Source organism: Coturnix japonica, chromosome Z, assembly GCF_054131305.1.
Source record: "Coturnix japonica strain WE chromosome Z, WE-NBRP24, whole genome shotgun sequence".
Classification (NCBI taxonomy): Eukaryota; Metazoa; Chordata; class Aves; order Galliformes; family Phasianidae; genus Coturnix; species Coturnix japonica.
In genome coordinates, this window is record NC_140702.1 from 40777828 (window position 1) to 40803982 (window position 26155).

The window sequence follows — 26155 nt, forward strand, 5'->3', positions numbered from 1 at the left end:
AACAGTGTTGGGGTTTTTGTTTTGTTTTGTTTTTTCCCATGGCCAGCACAGAAGGGAAATGGTTGAAAACAGCAAAATAAAATATTTTCCATCCCTTTGTCATTCTCACATGTGTACAATGAATTAAGCTTTGCTCCACTTTCACTGGAAAACAAATGTAGGAAAATCATTAGCCTCTGTAGGTTCAAGTACCCACTCAGAGGATTTTGAATTCAGCTACCAGAGTACTGTGAAGGTGTGGGCATCTGTAAAGGAGGGAAGTTGTTTCATTTTATGCCTTCCTGTTATTTGATTTCCATACCTCATCCAATTTTCCATGCACTCAGCAACTCTGACACATGTACTTTGCCCACACATGCAATGCCCAGCTGGTTTGAGTTACATAAATTTGCCCCTCACATCTGTTTTCTGGCCAGCTTATTCCCCTGTGCAATGGCCAATCCATTTATAACATGCACGGACTTCCCTGGGAGTTGCACCTGCTCATTCCAGGCTGTGCTGCCTATTTTTAAATCACATGCCCATCTACTCCTTGGGTTCTTTCTTTTTCATCATCTTGCAAGCCCCATTCAGTACTGGGGAGACAATCAATTTCTACGTATTTCTACAGAGTAAGCCTATCACAGCTAGACTATACTTATAGCTGTGATAGGCTTACTTAATAATACTTAATGCATTCCACAGACTGAGCTTGTATGCTGGGCTTCTGTTTGGACAAATTTTAGACTCAGGAGAGAAGAGGTGATTCTCTCAGTCTTTCCAGTATTCAGCAACTTTCCCTTCACCTGCCTCTCCATTGTACCCAGTACAACAGCTGAAATAGGTTTTGCCTCTGGGCTTTATGAACAAATATGCAAAGGGCAGGAATGGGCTTGAGAGGTTTAAAAGTAAAGATGGAGAGAGGAGGAGAAAGCTGAATGGACAAGTTTATTATTGTCAACTAATTTCAGTTGCAGAATGTGCTTATTATACTGTGCTCTTCTAATCTCTGCACAACAGTATATTTACTTCATTTCTATTTGGGAATGAAGTGCAATCACTGTGGTATGCCAAGAGAGTCAGAAGGATATCAGTTCCCTTCCTGTGTGGGAATGTCTACATTTTTTTGATTCATTGGGAAAAAATAAAAATAAAAGAAAATTAAAAATTTTTAAAAAGGAGAATTAGAGACAACTTGTTAACAAAACTACACCAAACAATCCCAATTTTATCACTTTTTAAAATAGGTGACTAAAATTTTCTTTCAGAATGACTGAAAAGAACATTGCCTTGTTAAAACAAAAGTAATTTCATCCTGCAGGCCAAAGGGCTTTACACACTGCCCATTACAGTCAGTGGAAACTCACACATCTAATTCACCAGAGTTTGAGACAGTGAAGGTTTTGAGAAATAACACACTGAAGGACTGAAGGAGGGAAAAAGATAATAAACTGCTTGAAAAGAGAGTAACACTAAAAAACTAATGTCTTACGATGTGAGTTCAAACCTGTGTGATTCCATCTCAAAAACCCTAGAATAAAGTAAGAAATTTTCTTAAATTTCAAACAAATAATTGTTACGTTTACTAAATCATATTACATCATATATTTCAACCTGAAAACATCAGAGAAGAAGGGAGGATACAGGTTTCATCTCCATATTTCTTTGCTGAAGACAGTAAGAACTAAGTGTAATTATGCAGCTTCCCATTTCAGGTTGCTGTCTGAGATATAATCATCTGGAATTCCTCTTCAATCAGGTTTTCTTGAAAGATTAATGCCCTGAATAACATAGGAATGTTCATGATTCATATTTCTTTAAGGCATTTGTTTGCCTCTCCCATTTCCCTACTTGTGTTTTTTTGTTTGTTTGTTTTCTTTTCTTTCTGTCTTTCTTTCCTGCATTTTTTAAAGTACCTCGACATTTTCCTTTTTCCCTGCTTCTCTTCACCTTCCCCAGTTCCTCTTTTCTGGTTCCTTAAGGCTCTTCCAGCAGAACCCTGTCCTGTAGGTCTCTTTCTCTCCAATCTCTCTCTTAGTATGAGAATATCCCTTCCTGTTTACTCCTCTGTATCCCTCTTTTCTCTATTGGCCTTCTTCCAGTGTTACTTCAGTCTCCTGTCTCTCTCCCTTTGCTTTAGAGCTAAAGAACCCCCACAGCAGCAGCAGATCCATCTGCTGGAATAATCCCCCACCCCATCCACCAGCTCTCGAAATGAGCCAGCCTGCTCTCAAGCTGCAGCAGGCCCAGCATGGGGCTGCCAGGCCACCACCATGCAAGATGCATGTGGGTTGCACACCTGCCTGCCCTGCAAAGCACTCAGAATGCAGCTGTGCCAGAAAACGCAGGAAGAAGAGTTTAAGACTCAAGGTCTAGAGCTCTTGGGGTTGAACTTTGGCTGGAGACAAAAGTTAGTTCCACAACTGTGAAAAAAAAAAGCTCTGTTGTAACACATAACTGACTGTGTAACTACAACTTCTTGAGGGGTCTTAGCAAAGGCATTACAGGGCTCACATTTTTTCCACAGTCAGTAGGTGCTATCTGTGCTGTACCTGTTTGATGACCAGGGCTCTCACTTTGCCTGGCCCTCTGGAGGGCCTTATAAATATTGCCAGCACAGCTGCTCTTCTAATCTTCAGCTTCCACACAAAACCTCCTAGGACTGATGTCCCACTTTTTCCAGGAACATTGAATGGGCAGACACTTTTTGCTGGCACTAATTAAAGTTGTGCATGTGCTAATGAGGTATTCAGCAATGCACAAGAATAGGTCTGAGTGTCTATGTTAGCTGTAATATTCTTTACTTTTATTTTTTGGTAATATGGCATTTGTCAGGCCCCACCACCAGGCAGGTTTTTCATCCAGCCTGTATCACAGCTTTCCTTTCTCACTGGTTACCACTGTGGTGTCCCTTATGTTGCAATAACAGGCTGTTCTGCCACCCGTTACTCCTTATGTTAGATGCAGCTTCCTTCCTTTGCACCGAGACAATGAGTACCAAGAAATAAAATAATCCATTTCAGCCCTTTTGTTTTAGTACAGTTGTCAGTAGGCGCTTACAAACAATACATCATCTTGCAACCCTTACTCTGACCAGGCTATTGATGCCAATGAAGCTGTATTATTGTTCAGGCAACTGGTGTGACCAGATGGTAGCTTGTGTTTTTGGGTCTATTCATAACATTTAAGTTGCATGTAAAAGCAACAGTGGTCAAAACCAAGGACACAAGAATACCATTTTCCTTCTTCAAAAACAAAATGCTATGTGTAACAATGAGAAGAAATTGTTTCTAAAAGTTCTATTTTTAACTTTTAATCTTTTTTTTCTTTTTTTTTCTTTTTTTTTTTTTTCAGCACAGAATAATGGAAATATGGACAAACACATTTAACTCTTGTCCCTTCTCTCTTTTTCTCTCTTTTCCTCTCTTGACATTCAGATGATAGATATGATGTATTTTGTCATCATCATGTTGGTGGTTCTGATGAGCTTCGGTGTCGCAAGACAAGCTATTCTCTTCCCCAATGAGGAGCCTTCATGGAAGCTGGCAAAAAACATTTTTTACATGCCTTATTGGATGATCTATGGGGAAGTGTTTGCAGACCAGATAGACCGTAAGCAAGTTTATGATTCTCATACACCAAAGTCAGGTATCCAACTTTGATCAGATGATGTCCTACTAGATTATGTGTATGTGCTCAATAAATGGCTCAGGATAGAGGACCCTTCATCACAGAGAACTGTCGCAGAATATTTTCACAGATAATACTGGATTGTCAATTATAGATTCTACTCCTAGCATCACTTTGCAACTATTTAACCAAAAATCTGTAATGCCAAAATATATTGCAAATAAATAACATTTTAAATGTTTCCTTTTTACCTGTTGGATAGTGAGGATGCCCTCCCAGCTATCTGTTATGAGTTCTTTGGTATATTTGAGACATAAAATATGTTTTCATTTCTTTTCATCCATTTGTTTGATTTTAGACCTAAGTGCTTTTTACCTAATTTCATACTGAGCATCAAATCTAATGTATAAGATTAGATCTTCAGTTCCTGCACCTCACAAGAACTAATCCGCTGTGTTTTCTTTTCCCTGTTACCTACCCACTGCCGCCGCCCTAATGCTAAACTGAATAATGCAACCCTCTGGGGAGAGTAGATACGTAATTTTGCTTTACTTATTTACTGGAAGGCAAGAGCGTGCTCACATCAATGTGAGCAGAACAACAGCCAATACTTCATATGCTATCTTCTCAGGATTCATTTGGCTGGTGATCAGTAAATGCCAGTTTTCTGTCAAAAATAAACCTCCTGGTGCTGCCTGGCATGTTATGCGAAAGGATAGGGGTGGTCATGAGGAATGAGCAGTAGATGACGAATGGAACAAAGCGTCACAGTCTACCAGTAGCAAACACCAACACATAACTGATGTTCATCATTCTTACCTAAATTTGTGTAAATCTCAGCATTTAGAAGCATCTCTTCCAGCAGCAAATGGCAGCCATTAAAACTCTATTTAAGGTACTTGTTTTTCTCGTATGCACCATCTTAGAAAAGTGCAGTGTTTTCTTAATTTATCTCTTTTTCAGTATTGACAAAGTTTGAATGGAGAAAAGGTATTGATTTTTTCCAAACTGGTTAACGTAATAAACCTGCCCGTACCAGCATGAGTTGCCCCAGATTACTCAGTTCAAGATGGACAGAGGTGTATGTATCATGTCTGATATTTCAGCAGTTCCATGATAATGTTTTTTTCATGGATAGCACAGAATCACTACGGTGGATGCAGATGAAGCCTCTTTTTAATGATCTCTTCAACACTTTGTTGTCAGAGGCAGCATGACATGCACAGAAGCATAAAAGTACCTAAAATCACAAGGCTTCTCCCCGAGTTTAGCTTCTCACCCAATCCCCTCATTTTTATACCTTTTCCTTTTCTTTTCTTTGTAAAAATTCATTTCATTCCAAAGACATTATAGTTGTGGGCTTAAAACTTCACCCTGTACCAAAGGCATAAGACAGTAGTAACAGTTTATCCTTTAAAGCTATGACTCCCGTGCACAAGCAGAATTCTGTCTGTCCCTCTACAAGTGGCCATTTATTGATGTTGTACTAAGTAATTACCATAGTGCAACAGATATGGCAATTGGCTGAATAAGCAGTTCTTGGTTTGGTTTTGTTTTTGGTTTTGTTTTTTTAATGAAGTGCTGATTATAGTTTAGAACCCCAAAACCTAAGAAACTAAAGTGTCTTTGAATGAAGTGTGGTTTTTAAGTATAAAAAGAGGGTGGCAGGCTCCATACCCTTGCATGAGGATTTAGGGGTGGTCTTGTATGTTATTCAGAAGCACAACATTCAAACCTTGGGAAAAGATGCAAGATAATTACTTCTGAGACTTAGGGAAAGCAAAATTCCCAGTGGTTTCAACCCCAGCTCTAAGTGTAGATGTGTTGTTCTTATGTCTTTGTCAAGGAAACTAGGAGTTGCAATGGAAGTGGTGATGCCAGAATGAAAAGCAGCACCTAGCTCCTCCTTCCTGAGAGACAGGTGACTCAGGGAATTAGAATCTGCCACTCTTTCAGCAAAATTTTGTGCAATATGTCACGTTTTTCTGAGGCTTGGTTGTCTCAAGAAATTATACCACTGGAATAGACTGGGAGCACAAGGAAATGCTGGTGATGTTAGTTACTCAATCAAAATTACCTGATTGGCACACAAAAATTTTTATTCGGATGGTTGCACTTTTTTTCACTGTTTGAAAATTTGTTGTTATCACTTTTCCAAGTTGTTCTAAGCTAAATCAGCCACTGTGTTCACGTTAGAGTACTACAGTGTTTGTACTTTCTCATGTAAGACAAAAATTGTTATGCTGAATCTAAACTACACTTGAATTTATAGCTTGAAGCGGATTATTATCATTCTTGCTGCTATAGCAAATCTAAAGAGTTTTTCATTTGTGATATTCTCTATATTTTTGTGCTTAATATTGAAATATTATGCAAAAATGCTAATCTTGGAAGTGCGTATACTTTTAAATCATGGTCCTGGAGATTATCCTAGTCTTTCTGAGAAATGTACAAAAAACAAACTAACTAACTAAAAACAGTATGTTTCTGTACAATTTTTGACTTCGTTTTCTTTCACATTCTGTTGTATCATGAAGCATGCCATTAAGGCTGATCAGATGCAATGTATCAGTACATTTCATCAGCTGGAAGCCTGTCCATTCAGTGTGTCTGGTCTGATCTTTATCTGAACCCTCTACACTGTTAAAACATTAACTAGATGTCTCTCTAAAATAATGCATTTCTTTTACGCTTACACATTTTACCCATTCTGTCTGTATTCATCTCATATTTAAAATGCATATGTTAATTGGAGTGTGCATTAGTGTCTTGTCGGCATGTGATCCCACCTTCTACTCAAAAGTGAGGACAGAATTACATCCTCACTTCTGGGAGCAATGAATGTGCTATTCAGCGGTATGGTTTATTATCAGTGGTGTACACAGGCACAATATTCTTACAAATTCCTGACTATCGACCAGTCATATTAAAAAATAATAATAATAAATGTAGAACTTAGGCAAATTCAACAACAAAAAAGAAAAAAGAGGGGGAAAAAAAAAAGAAAAAAAAAGGTAGAACCACTGTCAAAGTAGTTTCCTCTTTTCCTCTTAGACTGAAAGTTCATCACAGCCGTATTAGCTCAGGGTGGGAGAGGGGGTCTGAATCAGGAAATGGTGATGGCTCCTGGAATTGTGTGGCTGTCTCACTTTTAGGCTGTCTTCTTGGTGAGGCACACTACTGTGCTGCCCCATGGGATCCTGATGATTCTGCGAATACCTGTGCAGGAGAAAACCCACAAATGCTGTAAAATCTCACCCTCCATTTGCCTCACTTAGTCATTTTGCTGTCAACGGTAACCAAAAACTTCTGGACATTGTCATCACAGTCAAAGGACTCTGTTTTCACTTTGTCACTCTGTCTGCCCATGCAGAATAACAGAATCAGATAGAAATACTGAAGAGTAAAATATTACAGCAGGGAGTGAGTTTGCATCAAAGAAAACATTGATAACAGAAATGGCAACATGAGAAATGGGGCACCTGGAGAAAATCAGCAGTAGACTACACATTTTCTTATATTCAGAATGTGTAGCAACTAAGCGTGTTGTTAGCCAGGCTGGATTCAGGTTAGATTTTTCTCTCTTGGGGTTTTGGGTTCTCCTTCAGATGTGCCTGTTGTCTCATGTCAGATTTGCATCTGGATTTTCTTTCCAGCTGATGGCATTTCAAGTGCCATCTGGAATGTGAGGATCAGTCTGACTTGTGTTTGTCCCATGTGCCTCATTGAAAAAACTCATATATTTGAAGATAAGATGGGGCTTCCCTTTCCTTCTTGCTTGTATTGGAGCAGTGCCAAGTAACCAGAATGCCACTGTTTTAGTAGAATATGAAAGACACATTATTATGCATAGGTTTCAACTGATCTTGAACTTGAGGGGAAAATATAATTAATATGAAAGACATTTATTTAAATTTCCTACATTTCATAGACTCCTAGAATTTCAGTTCTCAAAGGTATTTTACCATAAATGAGAATTTTATACTAAATTCTATACAATCTTTAAAGTTCCATCCTTTGTTTCTCTCTGCAGGAGCTTTGTGTAAGAGTTGTCATTTGCGTGGATCATTCTGGAATTAGAAGTATCAGAGCAGCTTTGTGCAAACGGAATAAATCATGCTTTTTTTTTTTTCTTTTCTTTATTCCTCTGTGTTGAGACTCTGCAGCACAGGCAATATTTTTAGCCTTCTTAGACAAAGGCAGAGGATAATATTTTGTACAGCCTACACACCATTTTGAGAGTCTCTCTGGCCTGAGCTGCAACAGTCTTCCCCTTCCTAGCACTCCTCTGAGGTTCCATTTGTTTGGATGTTTCAATGCAGGGAGTAGGAGGGAGAATGCACAAGAGAGAGCAAGAAGAGTAAAGAGATTTACTATACATTATAATCAAAATACCATGAGATAGGAGAGATGTTTTGGTGTCATTGCAATGTGGCTGAAAGCAAGAAGCAATTTATAAGGTCACAGTGCCATAGTTAAAGTGACTTTCTTGAAATAATGAGACACTTTACAGTTCCCTGGATGCTGACAAAGAGAGTAACGATATGAAATTCAGAGTTCCCAGAGTTCACTATTTTGTCTGCCAGTGAAGAGCTGGAGAGTCCTGGGCAGCTCACATAGCCTTTTTTCAGCATTTACTGACTTGGCAAGCTAGTAAGCTAGCTTAGATATTTGAATAAAAAATTATAAAATGCTTTCACATCCTTTGGGTTCATGCATATCAAAATTTGAAGGATCTATCTACTTATAAGAAGGATGATGAAAGCACATTTAAAATGCCCAGACTTTTAAAAATAGAAATAAAATTGGCAGGGGTTAATTTGTTATTTGCACTTACTGGTTTCTGTATTCTGAAGAACTGTGGTCATATTAACCCATTCAGAAGTTTCTGTGATTTCAAACTGAAATTCCACTGTGAAAGTGGCATCTGTTTTTATGTGAAAAGTTTCCATCAAAGGTAAAAAGCTATTTGGTACAAGAACTGTTCAGTTACACACTTTCCTCTCTCCATTATTTACCACTACCACTTCGGAAGGCTGCAGCTGGGGAAAGAGTCATGCCACAAAAATTTGCGAGTGTTGTTGCTCAAGCCCTCCGCCCAACACACAAACCACACCACAGTGCCCATGTGGTGAGAGTGATTACACCAGGGAAGCAAATCCTTCCCAAGCTTTACTATTTCTGATGTCTGAAGTACACAGATATATGGGCAGCTGCTTTTTGCTTTGCACCAGTCTGCTGGCCAGGAAAGAGGAAGGGTTAGGTATGTAGCAGGAAAGGCTGACACAGGAAACTGTAAAGAGGAGCCAGGAAGGAAAAATAAGCATAGGGGCAGACTATGAAATGGGAAACAAAAGATACAGAAATTATGTAAAACCACAGATGTCAGGGTGCAGTATTTGAAAGCTGGGTGAATCTAATACATGGAACTGAAGTTAAAATTCCAGCCAGTTGCCATTTTTTTCTGAAGCCTGATATCAGAGCATAGTGGCCTACCTACATCCATGCCCTGTAGGTATCAGTCTGCTTGGGGCTTTCAGTTACCTGGAGCATGTATGTAGTTATACTAGCAGAGTTTCTTTTAATAAACCATTTTACCAGAGTTAAGTACTCAACATTTTTTGGTTTTTTGTTTTGGTTTGGTTTGTTTTTTGTTGTTGTTGTTTTGTTGGTTTGTTTTGTTGTGGTTTTTTTTTTTTTTGCTAGAGTAGGGCTATTATGCAAAAAGACAGGAATGTATTTCCATACATATTAAAACCATTCTTTGAAGAAGTTTGTCATTACGATATGTTATTGCGCATACTATAAAAATCTTGCATTTCTCAAAACACAAACTCATCAAGTGGAATTCTAATTTCTTAAATGTAAACAAGCATCTTCATTATCAAAAAAGAATATCATTCTCTTTGCCACCTGCCAGGTTCCTCTCCTAACAAAGGGAGAAACTTCTACTTCTTGTTTTCTGGGAATATTTGTTTTTAACACTTTCTTTAATGGTGGGAAAACTGTCCTTTATAATTAATGCTATAATTTAAAGATGAAGTAAGGTGTTCATTTCAGTTCTTGCATTAGAACACAGGCTTCAGCATTTTGGACGTGCATCATACATTTTCTTATGCAGCTAAGATTTGAAGATTGAGTGTCAGCTCAGATCTCCTTGAAGTAAGGCATGAGATTAGCATTTGCTGTTGCAAATGTTTCTCCAACAGAACTGACAAGAGAGAAAATTATTACAAACCCATGGAATAAGCCGAACACTGATCAATGAACAGAAAAGATGATAAAGGCTTGTCTGTGTAGAAAGTCTATTGTGGCCATCGCTGTGTGGTATAAACTAACAGGGATGCATTAGTGGCATCCTGAAACCCCAGTGTGGGACAAGTTGGATAAATAATTTCTGTCTTAATAGCTGTGGAGAGTTTTACAGATGAATATATATATATAATAGAAATTTGGAGTAATAAAATATATCTGGACTTTAGGCTGAGATTTTTAAACCTTTGATCTAAAATTTAAAATATGCTTTTCAGAATATTCTCTCATCACTATGAAAGACACTATTTGTTCTCTGATTTAGCATATGGAAAGACAATAGGTTTCATCAACTTCTAAAGTGATTGTTGCGTTCCTGATAAAATCATTGACAGGTTGGGGTACTGTATTACTGTATCATGTTGGCCTTTGTGGCTCTGAATCAACGTGTGAGCTAATGTTTCCACATGAACAGAAATGCCTCATGTTGAGTGCCAATACCATGTCAGTTATCCCAATTTCTGTTGGATGAAGGCTGAATGAACCCAAGAAATCTAGCAGTATTTTGTATGCCTAAATGAATCAAAAGAATCACAGGCATTGGAAGGGGCCTCTAGAGATTAATGTTCAACCCCCTGCTAAAGCAGGTTCTCTAAAGCAAGTGGCTCTGGAAATCATCCATGTGGGTTTTGAATATCTCCTGAGGAGACCCCACAGCCTCTCTGGACGGCCTGTTCCAGAGATCTGTCACTCTTATTGTAAAGTTCTTCCTCGTATTTACAGGGAACTTCCTGTGTGTGTCATGTCCTTTTGCTGAGCAGCATTGAAAAGAGCCTGGCTCCATCCATGTGACATCCACTGTTTAGACATGTATCATCATGGATAAGATCCTCTCACAGTCTTCTTTTCTCCAGAACAGCAGATGCATGTTACTCCAGCTTTCCTCATACGATACTTCAGGCACTTCATCATCTCTGTAGTCCCTGCAGAACTCTCTCTGGAGGTTCCCTGTCTGGAAGACACTGGTTGGAGCAGAGCAGGAAGCACAAACAAAATTAAAAGACCTGCAGTGTGATATTTTCCAAGAAATAATGAATTACTTACATTCACACTGCTCCAGTAATAAAACATATTTCTATAAGGAAGAAGCTCTAGAGATAATGTAGCTCCAGAGCAAAAATGCTTGCAAAAGTCCTTGGGTTTGCCATTTCTTTGTTTTTGATGTTGTTGTTGTTGTTTGTGAGTAGAATAGTCACAAAAGGAGTGTGGAGATAGCTGATACCTAAAGGAGAATGTACCCTTCTGTCCTATAGTGCTGTATTGCTAACACAACATCTGTGTGCCCAAAACCAAGCACCCATCTCTCAAATATGATATCATATGATTGCCAGTACAGTCACCCACAACAGAGTCTCATGCTCCTTAAATCAAGGTCAGAAGGACTGTTTTGATTAAAATATTTGATGTCGGATATCATAGATGTTTCGACATGGGATGAGATTTCACAAAACATACAGCATTTGCAAGTTTGTTGTCCATTAAGTCAGCGGGAAGTGGACAAGGAGAAGCTAGCCACAGCACTGAGCAAATTCAACTAAGATGGTTGTGCTTGTAAACTACTTCTTTGATTTTTTTTCTTAAAAAGCTAATTTAAAAAGTACTAAGGACCATTAGGGCAGCATGAAGCTAGGAAATGGTAAGCTGAACCCACACTTCCAAGTGTAGTTATGCAGATCTTCCACCAGATCACAAAGGCAAACAAACAAAAATAAAAAAAAAAAGAAAAGCATTTCATAATATTTTCTTCCTCTTTGCTTCTGTTCTAAAACACAATAAGGAGGTCTTTTTGGTTCCAAAACATCTGGGGGAGAAACAGGTGGCAACTCAGCTGCCTACATGTCCCATTACCGTGCACAGTAAAGACTTCATAATTTCCCCCTCAGTTTCTAGGAGTGTGGTTAAAACTATATATTAGGAATGCAGTCAAAAGTCCATATTTGCAAACAGCCATTATGAATACTTCCCAGAGAGGCTCTGAGCAGTGAGCCCACAGGAGTATATGTTTTGGTTTTTTTTTCATGTATTTCTTTTTTCTTTACACTGATTTTCAGATCTCTATTGAAAGAAAAATAAAAAATTACAAAAAATAATAAATTTTCACCATTAAAAAAAAACTAGCTTTTTAAAAGATTAAGCATTTTGATCATTTCATTTCATTGGCACAGCCACAAATTACTACAGAGTTCTAAGATATTTTAGCTATATGGAACAGGCAGCTTACTCACAAAGACGAATGTCCTGAAATTTCAGAGAGGAATATCTTGATATTCATGGCAGATAGATAACACACAACATCAAAAACTTCAGCTTGTAAAATCTGTGATAAATTTGACAAGCATGTGATCACCACCACCTATAGCAAGTGCAAATTTCTTGGGGGGAGCATCGATGCCACTGTTTAGAAGATATTGCTTTGGCAGGCAGACCTTCATAAATATTTAAATATTTCTGTATAAAGCAGTGAAAAAAATAAGATTCATTCCTATTTTGCTCTTTTGCATTTTCGTTCCCAGCTCCTTGTGGTCAAAATGAAACTCGAGAAGATGGCAAGATAATCCAGCTGCCTCCTTGCAAGACAGGAGCATGGATCGTTCCTGCCATCATGGCTTGTTACCTCTTGGTTGCAAACATCCTGTTAGTGAACCTCCTGATTGCTGTTTTCAAGTGAGTGACACATTGCAAAGAATGGATCTGGGGAGGGCTGGGGCATTATTTGTGGTGCTAGAAAGCAGCTGAGCTTCTGACTCTAATAAGAGCCATTTTTCAGAAGATATGAGAGTTAGAAGGTATAAAGTAGTAGCTTGTCTCCAGGGAATGAGGGAAATGCCAAGTTTTTCACATTGTCTCATTTCCAAGGACAGACACCTGATGAGAGCGAGAGCAGAAAAGCCAAATATGTTAAGTTCAGCAATGGCATCACTCACTCCCAATATAGAAAATGAGAATAAAAATATTTTCCTCTCATTTTGTTGTCATAGGACTAAGTGGTTGCACTGAGTAAGAATGAACAGTAGTAATATAATTCTGAAATGATTGATTGCCACTGTGCTTTACTGAAGAACAAACTTATTTAGCCCTTTTCTTTTGTTCTTCCTTTTTCTGCATGACAAGGAAACATTTGCCACTGCTAGTGAAATGTGTATAATTAGGGTGCTGTCATTTCATTTTTGGCAAAGTACCCAAAAATGCTTCAATCTGATGTTGTTTTCCTCTTCTTGCCTTCTAGCAATACATTTTTTGAAGTCAAATCTATATCCAACCAAGTATGGAAGTTTCAAAGGTATCAGCTAATCATGACATTTCATGAAAGGCCAGTTCTCCCACCACCTCTGATCATTTTCAGCCATATGACTATGATATTCCAGCACCTGTGCTGTAGATGGCGGAAACACGAAACTGACCCGGATGAGAGAGACTACGGATTAAGTAAGCTTTCAACAATTTACAGACATTCCATTGCCCTGCTCAGTATCTAGTGTTTGATGTGAATGAGGGTTAAGCCCAGCACTGTGATAACCTTCTCAGCAGAGAACTAGTAAATGCAAGTTCCTATCTAATTCAGTTCATTTTACTTGCATTACCTAACTCTTAGTTCTCCTCACAGCATTAATGAGGTGGTGCTGTCCCCGGACTTTTTGGGTTGCTTCACAGTAATGAGTTTTGTTTTGCTACTGCTGTAGGTCTGTTACTGCTGGAATACCTCTTCTAGTTCTTTATACTTCTGGATCCTTCATCTTATTGTCAAAAATACAGAGATAACATTCCTATTTTTCTGAGTAAACAGCACCTATGTCCCCTCAACACACTTTTTGCCTAGATGAAATGAGAGATAGTGAGGAATAGTTAATTTATAGACATGTGTTCTCTCCTTGACATTGATTCAAACTGGAGGAGTGGTTTCTCTAGACACTTTAATAAGAACTCCCATAAACATGATGGAAAGCCTGTCAGATTATTGTGATAACACTTTCACCTTTCTTCCCTATCTAGTTCTTAAAAGTAGAAGATATACGCCTCCCCCAGTGTAGATGACAGAAGTAGGGAGCTGGGGGATGTGCACCTCTTCCCAACTTTAGCCCATGCCACAGCCCACTTCTTTGCAAGAGTGTAGCTGGAGCCTTGTGATGGCACTGGAGCTTCATGCGCAACCAGACTGCTCTCCTCCCATTCACATCACAGTGTGTGACATAGCTTTTGCTGTTGCATGCAGATTTCACCTTTTGCTGCATCAAGCAGACCCTCTGTATCCTCATATTCTTTTCCAAGCAGGTCTTCTGATTTTATTAAATTTTTATTAGCTTACAGGTGGAGTCTGGCTCCCACTATGTCTCCTGGTCTGTACCAACAGCTGTGTTTAAATCTCATGCAACCAAAACATGCTTAGGTTCTCAAAGTGTTTGTCTGCTTAAGACTTGCTGTCTCCAGAAGCATATGTAATCTAAGCCACCAGTCTGGTAATCAGCTGCATCTCTCTGCTTTCATACTAAAATACCAGATACATTTGAAACCCACTTTTGAAAACATAATGAAGGTTTCTTCAGTGAGAAGAGTGTCCTGAATTTCACGTTTGTGTTTTTCCAAATTCATTTCTTTTCCATTGTTTCCACAGAACTTTTCATAACCGAGGATGAACTGAAAAAAGTCCACGATTTTGAAGAGCAATGCATAGAAGAATATTTTAGAGAAAAGGATGATAGATTCAATTCTTCCAATGATGAAAGAATCCGTGTCACTTCAGAAAGGTGCACTTTGTTTGTTCTCCCATATATTGATCTAGAAATATTTTTCGATTGCCACTCTCACCCTTTCTTTTTCTTTTAAAGGGAAACATTTGAGGTAGTTTTTAATAAACCTGAACTAAAAAATACAATGATACAAGGTGGGGAAATTTTCTCTCTATTTATTTATTTATTTATTTCTTCTTCACCAAAGGAAAGGTACCTCAACATTTTGAAGACTTCAAGACATTTAACCAGCTGTAATTATATGGAAATATAATAGTGTGACAAGTGTGAGTCCCTCCATTTCAGTTTACAAAGCAGAATTTAAGGACACAAGTGGTCAGAACACAGTGGAAGGGTAAATGAGTGTTCCTCAATGAAAACTATAGATAGCCACTGAGATACCAACCTGCTACTCCCTTAGATAGTGAAGGAGCCTTGTTTCAGGGTAGCCTTGCTGGGCTAATTGGTTCCTTTGAGAGAAACAGATATCTTGCCATCAATTTCAGAGGAACTAGACATTTCACCTACACCAGACTAATAAAATAGATGAGTTTATTGAAAGTTGGCAGTCTTCAACACTCCTAAAATGCATGAATCTGTTAATCTCCTATAGTGTTTACATCCTTTTGTCATATAGCAGCTAAGCAACAGAGCTAAATTTTGAAGACAGATTTAGTTGTTTGATGCATGGCACTGTTGCCAATAAATATTCTAGGGTAATATTCTGTCAGATATTCAGGAAATTTGAGAACTACTGAATACTCTGTACTCTGAATACTATATTTTATCCTGAATGCAGCTAAATGTGATCAGGCAAGTAGTCTTTGTAATTTATTACATAGCTTTAACACTCTTCTGCTTACCTGTAATCTTCTAATACAACTCCTCATGCAGCTGTGCCTGAAGTATGAAAAAAAAAAAAAAAAAAAAGTATAATTTTAATTTGTTTTTTAAATAAATCCCAGAGTAGGAAGAACAAATATAATCACCCAGATTAAAGAAGAATGAATTCTGCTGGAATCAGAATATAAATTTATGCATTCCTGAAAATGGCACTCTCAAGACTCATATTTTAGGGAAAGGTATTAGACAGAAAGTGTGGTAAAGCATGGAATGGCTTCCTTACAAAGAATGTTCAAGCAATCCAACAGCATTCTATCTTGAAGAGACAAATCAGAAATGATTTGATAAAGATCTACGCAGCTCTGAGTGCAAGGAGATGGTAAGCAGAAATCAATTGCTGACTGTCCAAGAACAAGAAATAGGAGAGCAACAGATTAATCTAGCAGAGACGGTTCAAAATAAATAAAAACAGGTGATTTTTTTCATGCAGTAAATAATAGAACAGACTGAAAATGATGGGATCTGAAAGAAAATGATAATGTCAGTTAAAAGTCTTCACTGATTAAAATGTAGACTAGACAAACCTCTGTAAGAGAAATGATGCAAGGGCTACACAGATCTAAGCTGAAAATGGCTGGAGACTGGAGAATGTAAAGGAGAAAAATTACATATGCACCAGAGAAAGACAGTGAACTAAACTGATCTGTGGTTTGAGGTTCTTGTGCTCTGATAGACCAGAAATAAAAGAACTAATCTGAACATGGTAAATGCATATTCAAAACTCTCTTCAGCCATAGCTTCACTTTTGGTGACCTAAGAAATACAAGGTATGTTTGAAGCCTCTGTAAGTAACTAGTAGCCTGGGACCTCCTCTACATTAGGCAAGTGCTCTTAGTACTGGAAAATGAACATATAACAGGCTGTCTATGCACTTCGTTTTGTTCCTGTTTTACTACAGAAAAGGAGTGCTTCCCTTTACTTCAAACAAAATGTTTTTAACTACCTCATTCTAGAGAAGAGTTCATGATTATGAGTCCTAAATGAAGACCAGCATGTGAGATTCAAAGAGAATTTCTTTTTTTTTAAAGTGTCTTAAATTACATACATTTTAAGAACCAGGCTCACAGATTTGGTATTTTGCCTGTAATTATGGTTGACCATGTATCCCTTAAAATGTTTTGAATCTAAAAAAAGAAACATTTCCCAACTTACTGAACATTCAAACATTTAAAATACAGCCTTATAGCTTCTGCATAGAGATGTATTTGTACAATTAACAAGATATGAAGCAAAAGAAGGAAAAAAAAAAAGAGACAGAATGTGCAGTCTACAGTTTCTGTTTCAGTGTCCTGTCTTTAGCCTATAGTATTAGACCAAACACAGTACCTACGTTATAGTCATGAGATGGTCAGCCTAGTTAGCTAGCCAATTAACTCAACTTTACATGCTGTAAAATTGAGCCAGAACACCCTGAGAAGCTGTGTGGTGTTTTTTTCTGCACTTCCTTTTATAGGAAGCTGAGGATGCAGTTAGGCTGGAGGAGAAATAGGAACTGGGATAATGCCTGAGTTACATATCTGTACTCGGACTACTCACAGCCTTCCCTCTCCTCCAGGCATCTGTGATACATTTAGCTCCCAGGAATATTTTCAGCATTCCCTTCAGCAGCTTCTACCTGCAGCTGGATCTGCCAGCATGCCTTGAGGGCTACCTGAAGGAAGAGCAGCTGCATGCTGTGTATGCAAAGACCAGTAAGCCTGAAAGAAGGATTAAGGAGCTAGAGGAAAAGGGGACAGGAATAGTCTTGCCTTGAAGATCAGCCTGTATAGGCCTCAGAGACAAGGAGGAGCCCAGGAAAATGAAAGAAGACACATTTTTTCTTGCTGCAGTGGACTGGATGCAAATAAGCAATTTCAGCTACAGTCTCTGTAGTTGTACTCAGTAAGGATCACAGTACCTTGCCACCTAAAACATGCAACATTTTATATTCTCACCTTGGAACCATCCACCCTGACATCCTGTTGGATCTGTGTGGATTCAGCAAATACCTTGTCGTTCTTACTGCAAAGACCACCACCAAGGTATCCAGATCTGGTGTCACCACACAGAATCCCGCATTTACCTGACTTCTTCACTTTCCAAGATCAAAACATGAAACCACTCTTGACATTTGTCCTTCCTTGCTATCCAAAACCTTACATGGATGCATGGAAGTAGCTCTGGATTAACAAGACACATCAGTGGAAGAGATTATGACAAAATATATGAAGCAGTACCAAGCTCTGAGGTGATGCCTTTAACAGACTTATCATAAGTGCAGTCTTTTGGAGACCAGAGAGGAAAGAAAAGTTGGACTGATTCACTTTGCTGCTACAGAAGAATCACAGTTTTCTATGGAAAACTAATCACTGTGATACTTTCAGTGGCACTTTTTGACCAGCGCAGAAACAAGTTGATGTGTAATATGATCAAAATGACCAAACTGTGTTTCTTAATTTGGCACAAAGCCCCAGAAACAATCTCTTTGGTAGGCATTTTTCCCTTATAGCCAAGACTTGACCCCTTGTTGACTCCAAAGGGAGAGAGTTTTCATCCTAATAGTATTTAAATATCATATAAAGTGGTTTGAGTAGACATTATGATGTTATCTTTGGCATTCTATGGTATTGAGTACTGTAGCTTATTAGTACTTTGTAGTCCTCAGTGCAATTACAATAACAGCATCCATGAATGAAGACATAGCTGGCACCCTGGTTTCAGATATAGCAAAGCAAAATGCACAAAAACAGATCAGAACTGATAAAAAGGTCAATACTGCTCCTAGGAGATCAGGTCATAAGTGCAAAGCTGGGCTAGGAAAGACTGTGAGTCTCACCATGTCTCTTTGCAATCATAGTTTAGAGATCTTAGGCTCCAGATGGGAAAGCAGCCAGGACAACTCAATACCCTTAATCTGCTGAAACCATCATGCCTGAGAAAAGTGGCTTGCCACTTAAACAAGTAATGCCTTACCAAAAAAAAAAAAAAAATAAGGGCAAGTATCATTACTCTGTTAGAAGCCTGAGAACTGAATTCAGAAGGAGAAAACCATTCTACAATCACCTTTTAAGTCCCACTTTAAGGGACTTTCAATGTCTGCAGCCTTTGCAGCAGCTGAAAAGGATTTTGAAGACATAAAAGATATCTGAAAAATGGACATAGGTCTACAAAGGGACTTGTGAACCTAATTCTAGCATTCAGTTAATGGTCTAATTCAGTTAAAAGGTCTACTTCTGAAAAGAGCACCTTGCTCCCATTAAATCACTGCTTCAATTAAATTATAAATGAATAGTTGCAGAGAGGTTAAAAATTACTGTAACTAAAGTGAATGCCAGCAATCATCTCCCAAATCATAATTAAAAAAGTTGGTCACATAAGATGTAACACCTCTGTCAGTTTGTGTTTTTCCCAGTTACTGAGTATTATGTTCGGCTAGTCTGTTTGGTTTTCTATTAGAAACTTATGAGCTTCAAAAAAACACACTGGATACACAATTAGATGTAGCCTCCTCTTTTTTTGTTCTCAGGCCCATCTGCTAGGATAGCTTGGCACCCTCTCATACATTGGATAAATCTTGCTGTAAGGAAAGGCACAGGTGCAATAGTGGCATCATACTTGGATACTGTGAGATTTGCCAAAAGGTTTCTGTATCTCCAATACACACAGAAAAAATAAAAATAAAAAAATAAATAAATAAAAATAAAAATAAAAAAGAAGAAGAAACAATTCTAAAGAAAAACTTGAACATTATTATTTTGAAATGGCCTTTTAATTCAAAGCTGTTCCTGAAGGAAACAGCTTTGACTGTCTGCTGTCAAATACAGAACAATAGAACATTTCACTTATTAAAGCATCTTAAGGTCCAGATTATGACTGTGTTTCTCTGTATCTTCTTATGCCCTTAGTGTTTGGATGATGTGATCATACCATATTTCCAGTAGGATTATTCCCAGAGCATATTGCTGCTCAGTGTGCTGAATGACTAAAGAACTGTGCATTAAACTAACAGAAGAGTATCCTTGATTAAATGCATGCATATTTGTTAGAAAGATCTGGGAGTGTACATATGTCAAACATACGACAAAAATTGCCTACAGTCAGCTAACAGCTTTGGGTTTGAGGGACATCACTATCACTTGAGCTCTCTTTTTATAAATAAAAATTGCATAGCTAGGCCTCATCCCAATAAATACATGTAGGAACCTCTCAGCTATCAGTGAACATATGTCATTACCCTTTGTTTCTGTACTCTTTACCTCACTAAATTCCTAGATAAATTTCCCGTTACTGTTGATGTGATCAAATCTGTGATTAGCTCCATAGAAAACAACAGGCCACGTAAGCCAGAAACCTCTCTTTGGCTTGTTCAGAAATATTAGCAGTCTTACCCTATGTCCAAAAAAATACTGTTCTTCAGTCCACAAGGTTACTCATATTGTTTTCTATGTCTGGTAGCCCTAAAACTGTCAAGTTATATTTGTCATCATCATCAAGAAGTTATTATGGAATCCGAATGTGTGGTCAGGCACTTAATTATTAGCTGATAAATATTTCAAGAGTATACTTTTCATAAAAGAACAGTTTAGATAACTGATAATATGAGGGAAAATACAGCTATTTCTAACATAAAGTACTTGCTTACTCTAAGTTCACAGTTTAAAACATTGTAAAGTGACTGTAGATAAGTCATACTGTAGTTTAAATTAGGATCACACATTCAATCAGATAGTTTTTTATTTATATATTTTGATAGTAAGCTAGTAAATAACTTCATAATCCGTCATTTCAATCCCTGAATTGCTAACAGACTACATGAATTATAAACATAGGAATCGAATAACCTTGGTGTTTGCACCCAACTGTACACCTGTATTTTGTTTAATTGTTGCTCACCTCCTGCATACTAACTCCATTCTTGCCTACATATTACCTACATTCTGTACAGTAGCTGATCAACTTCTTGTGTGTATCTAAGCTAAAAAAGAATCAGAAAACAAGGAAACTGTTACTGTTGGTCCACAGGCAGTTGCTGGTACAGTCTGGGGGGTACATGGAAAGTAATGTGACATGTTGTCCATCTTCTGTGCCGTAATTTAATTTTGGAGTTAACCACAATAGTTCTGCCTGTAGCAAAACTGAGAGTGGTATCATGTAGCATCTGCTGTAAGTTCTTGTAACAACCTAATTAGAGGCTGTAGCAGTATAGAAAATCATAGTAATGCTTCCCTAACAGCCCCAGTCTGTCTTTTGGATAGAACACACCTCTATGCTAGCATCAGTAAGCAACAGACTGATCAGTTGACACTCTGGAAGAGCTTCCTGAGCAAGCAGTACCATTTGTCTGCTGAATGTCTTTTAGCAGAATTTGGGGTGCATAAGGTGGTGTAGAAGGATTTTGAATTTTAACTCATTTTATTTCCACTTGTTTCAAAGACCTATTGGCTGAATATCACTGCTTTGTAGGAATTAACCTATTTTATTTTTCCCCTTTTTTAAGGGTGGAAAATATGGCCATGCGACTAGAAGAAGTAAATGAGCGTGAGCACTGCATGAAGGCCTCTCTGCAGACTGTTGACATCAGACTTGCTCAGCTGGAAGATATGATAGGGAGAATGGTGACAGCACTAGAAAAACTGACTGGCATAGAAAGAGGTGAGACAACCAAGATACGATCCAGGACTTCATCTGACTGTACCGATGCAGCCTACATTGTGAGGCAGAGTAGCTTCAATAGTCAAGAAGGAAATACTTTCAAGCTGCAAGAAAGCATAGATCCTACAGGAGAGGAGTCCATGTCTCCGACATCTCCTACAATTACACCTCGCATGCGAAGCCACTCTTTCTATGCAACAAATATGAAGGACAAATGTGGGTTAGAAAAGTTTGAAAGCATTTTCAAGGAAAGATCTCCAAGCCTGCACCGGGCTAGCAGTTCCCACTCAATAGCAAAAGAAGGAAAGGTTCCCTTAGCCCCTACCAGCACTTTGTCAATTGCCCCAGACTCCAGAAGGCCTTCATCTTGTATAGACATCTACGTTTCTGCAATGGATGAAATGCATTCTGACACAGAACCTCTTGATAGCTCCATAAATATTCTTGGTACTGGAGATGTAGCCCTGCAAGCACACATAGCTTCTTCCATTTTAGCCAACAGTGCATATATTAGCAGTGCACCTGGTGAAAAAATTTCTGGCAGGAGTCTTGATTATGAGGAAACATCCGGGATAGAAACAAGAGCATTTTCTTCAGACTATTCACAAATCACAGACTGCCAAATCCCCTGGGATTCAGACCCTCCCTTGTACCACACTTTAGAGCGATCTAAAAGCAGTCGTTACCTGGCTACAACTCCATTTATTCTGGAGGAAACACCAATAGTGAAATCTCACAGTTTTATGTTCTCTCCATCTCGAAGCTACTTCAGCAGCCTTGGCGTCCCAGTCAAAACAGCAGAATACACAAGTATTACAGACTGCATAGACACAAGGTGTGTGAGTGCTCCCCAGACCATTGCAGAAAGGGTCAGCTTCCCTGGAAGCCTCGGCGTCAAGGTGGAAGACTTGGGATGCTGCCATCCAGAGAGAGAAGCAGAATTAAGCCACCCAAGCTCTGATCATGAGGATACTGAGGCCAAGGATAAGAAGGGGATTCCTTTATCTCCTCAAGACAGCAATGCCACAAGAACTCTGACCAATAGCATCCCGCTTCCAAAAATAGAGCGGGCTAACAGCTACTCTGCAGAGGAGTCCAATATGCTGTATGCACAGCACACACGGAAGAGCTACTCCATCAGTGATAAACTTGACAGACAGCGAAATGCAACAAGCCTGCGAAACCCCTTCCAGAGGAGTAAGTCCTCAAGGCCAGAAAGCAGAGGGGACAACCTGTCCATGAGGAGACTATCAAGAACAGGAGCATTCCGCAGCTTTGAAAGCAAGCACAGCTAGGCCAAGACAAATGTTGCAGGCAGTCAAAAGGTCATCTGCTCTCCAGTTCATTTTCCTTAGCAAAATTACCATGCCTCGTATTGACATTCCACGTCAACTCCAGTTGGCATTAGCCACCGGTCAAGGGAGCACAGTCAGTCTCAGCGTCACCTCCTGAGTTACTACATCTTGACCCAGTTGACATTTGCACTTAAGGAAAAAGGGAGGGATGAAAAATTTTTCAGAGACTTCAGTAAACAATAGGAATAAAAAGACCCCTACAGGAAGTTTTAAGTAATAACTGAGTTCAGAAATCTGCCTTCTATTGGAAGGCATCCTAAGATCTATTATTCACAAGTTCTTAGGACACAGGAATTAACCTGCAAAAAAGAGGTGTACAGATTAGATGTCCAAAATTTCAGTCATAGCTTCTTTTTCATCTGTTTCACCATTCTGATAACTGGTGAAAAGCATCTGTTATTTCTCTGGGAACAGGTGGCGAACAAAACTAGAGTCTCCCAAATACCTTGCAACCCTACACTTGTATAAATGAAGATGAACAAGATAACAACCATAACGTTTGCTTGTCTCTTTTTGTATCACATTCTAGTGCCACAGAAAAACCAGTTTGTATTTTCAAAAGCAGAAAGGGAACAGAAATGCCTTTTGTACTGCATCATAAGTGGAGGAAGAATTTACGTTGAAATATCAGGTGATTTCCTGATGAAACGGGCATTCTGGAGTCTAGCACAGCTGAGCAAGCTCAGGATGAATGTAATTAAGCGGAATAGTATATATTTATTTTTTTATGACACTTGTCATCAATATGTTGCCTCACTAAATCAAAGGATGTGATAGTACAATAAGAACAGGATGATCAGAGCAGAGTGCAGTAATATTGTCAGGTTCTCACTGCTCTGTTTAATTAATTATACAAGCTGGAGAAGCTTACCCACAGGGTTGCCACCAGGCTCTTCTTGCTGTTCCATTTGAGCTGCCAATTTTTTACGTCATTCCCTCACCTAAAAGTATGCCCCTTTTTATTTTTCTTTTTTTTTTTTCTCTCTCTTCTTTTTTAAATAAGACACGTATTTGTATTTGAACATTTCAAACATATAAGATTTGTCAAGATCTATCTGGTCTTAATCCAGATTAACTAAATTAGACTGAAGTTGCTTAAAGGAAAACATTATTGTCAGAATACTGGAAAACACTGAAAAGTATGTATAGTTTTAAGGTAAGTTAAAGAATCAAAGTGAAACTGGAGTTGTCTGTTAACAGCAAAGCCATTAGATACAAGTGTACTTCTACCATTCAGCATCATATTATGGAAAACACATTTTAGTAGAATAAAGTACACCTGATCCATAGCATACCTATGGTGTTTGTTTGTAGCTAATAGAAACTCCACTGACCTTTCCTAATTTACAAAGGTCTACAGCACAAACAGGATTTTCAGAGGTGTTACGGGAAGTTATCAGAGTCAGCAGAGAGGAAAGGGTACACAGGATGTAGAAAAATCATAGAAAACAATAAACAGCAACTGGACCAAAATTTCACATCCTTTATGAAGGGACAACTTTTAAGCTTCAAAGGAGTTGAAGCTATTGCTATTAAAAATTAAAACATCTCTACGATGACCAAAACCTGTGCAGAATCAGGTCTATTTTATTATTAAATAAAAGCGCGTGCAACTAGGGTACATGTTTCCCATTTATTTAAATGGGAATCATCTTCCAAATCTCTAAGGCAGCTTTGAAAATGTAGGCTGGCATTTTCTCACTAGGATCTCACCCTGGGAGACCCTAAGGACCACGTGAGAGTTAAGTCTGAAAGGCAACAAATCCAGACATAAAAATAATCATCCAACTCGAGACAAGAGGCAAAGATGAAAATTTTTACGTACTGAGTCACTACGTTGGAAAGTTTGTGAAATAAAGAAATGCAACATGGAGATGCTAAGCACAATGTGTTTCGTACTTCCTGCACCAGTGTGTTTGTTTCTTTGTTCTGTTTGACCAAGCTTTCAATGAACTAGACTCCACCAAGACACCATGTTTATGCAATTGCCTTGCAGTCCATGTGCAGCATTATGGTCACATGGCAACACCAAGGAAGGTCAGAAACCTTTCTGTGCATTATGAAGCATGCTTGTGACAGGCTGATTGTTGAACAGTAGCAAAAAGCCCAGGGACAAAGGAACTTGTGTTTAACAATCTGCTTCAAATGTGCCAACTTCTGTTAGCAGCCTTTCACTAAGGCTTCTCCAAATCTATTTGTCCTTGATGAGTATAGGGGGATCTTCTCGCTCTGTTTTCTTTGTTACTTTTACGAATGTCTTCTAAAATAATTTGTGGACTCTCCCACCTCTACCATATGATTGGCCTACGCTAGAGGAACTTCAGATTAATTAGAAATTTGTCAGTAGTGATTAGCAAAGTAGTCCAAAGGACAGGGCTCTCCTCTGGGGTAGACTTCATTGCTTAGTATGTCAGGGTAAAGGAATTTGCCAAACCCAGAAGCTGTATAAATATTTAAGATACAGCACTTTATTGATCTGGAGCACACATTCCAGGTAAAAAGGAAACAGGACACTTTATTTACCTCTTAAAATTTGCCATTATATATAAAATGTAAAAATTCAGATGTTAAAAGTGTGATTGCAAGATGTTAAAAGACTTTTCCTGAATGTTTCCCATTTATTCTATGATGTGGTGTCTGTAGAATATAATATGATGGATGTTAGGTTATTTCATCTTCACCTGCTTTTGGCACACTGCATCAAACTGCTTCTTTCTCAGTTTGGTGGTCAAACACCCATTCCTTGCAATGGGACCAGATTTCCCACTTCCAATGTTACTATGAACATTTAGTGAGAGTAAAAAGTCTTATCATCCATTATGCCATGTACCTATAGCATGTGCCATATGACATGTTCTGTATCAGAGGCTAGCGCTTATGAAATATATATCTACACATATATACATATCTCCCATGTATAAACAAGTATAGTTGTGACATGTGATAATATTAGTGAACGTTACAGGACAATTTTATTATCACGTTATAAGGTCTTGTTTGTAAATCTGTAACATTCAATAAACTAGCACATGTTGCATCAAGCATTAAAGTTCCACTTTCCAATTATTAGCATACATATGGAATATGCATTTCTGGTCACAGCGTGTAAGTTTGGCGTGTTTCACACATTTTTCTGTAGAGCTCCACTTACGTGTCTGTATGAGCTGCTGTATAAACCTCTAATGAGCCACTGTGGGCTGTGACAGGTGAGTTGTGGTAGTGTGAAAGATGAACTGGCATGTTATGCAAAAGATTATAAGATAAATGAACTTTAATAATATTTTGAAACTCAACTGAATTTAGCTGTTTGTTTACATACACTGGCCAACTGAGGAAGCAGTGTACAGTATTTTATAAATATTTTCCTATAGTAATCCATTCTGTTGTTTCCAGTTTAAGTGATGCTGTTCTACAGTTGGGGTATACACTTGTCCTAGGTATTGGGTAATAGCGCATTATTCTTTCACAGTAACCTTGTGGTATGACTGGAATAGTTTCTCTTCCTTACAGTCCAGTCTCTCTTTTTTTTTTTTTTTTTTTTTTTTTTGCGTGTCGATGAAAATGCATGCATTGTTCCATGAGTTTCTTTGGACTGCTATGAAACTTAGCATTTTGCTATTG

The 26155-nt window shown here is 38.3% G+C and overlaps 1 protein-coding gene across 19 annotated transcripts in view; it reads left to right on the forward strand.

The window, feature by feature from the left end:
* Window positions 1-25578, forward strand: part of TRPM3 (transient receptor potential cation channel subfamily M member 3) — a 399190-nt gene extending 373612 nt beyond the window's left edge. For all 19 annotated transcript variants that reach the window (XM_085529722.1, XM_085529723.1, XM_015849141.3 and 16 more), the window contains 5 exons: window positions 3417-3591; window positions 12435-12585; window positions 13148-13347; window positions 14531-14663; window positions 21025-25578. In XM_085529722.1, the coding sequence (XP_085385848.1) occupies window positions 3417-3591; window positions 12435-12585; window positions 13148-13347; window positions 14531-14663; window positions 21025-22474 (2109 nt within the window). In that variant the 3' untranslated portion in view covers window positions 22475-25578. The remainder of the gene's footprint in view (window positions 1-3416; window positions 3592-12434; window positions 12586-13147; window positions 13348-14530; window positions 14664-21024) is intronic.
* Window positions 25579-26155: the final 577 nt, after the last annotated feature.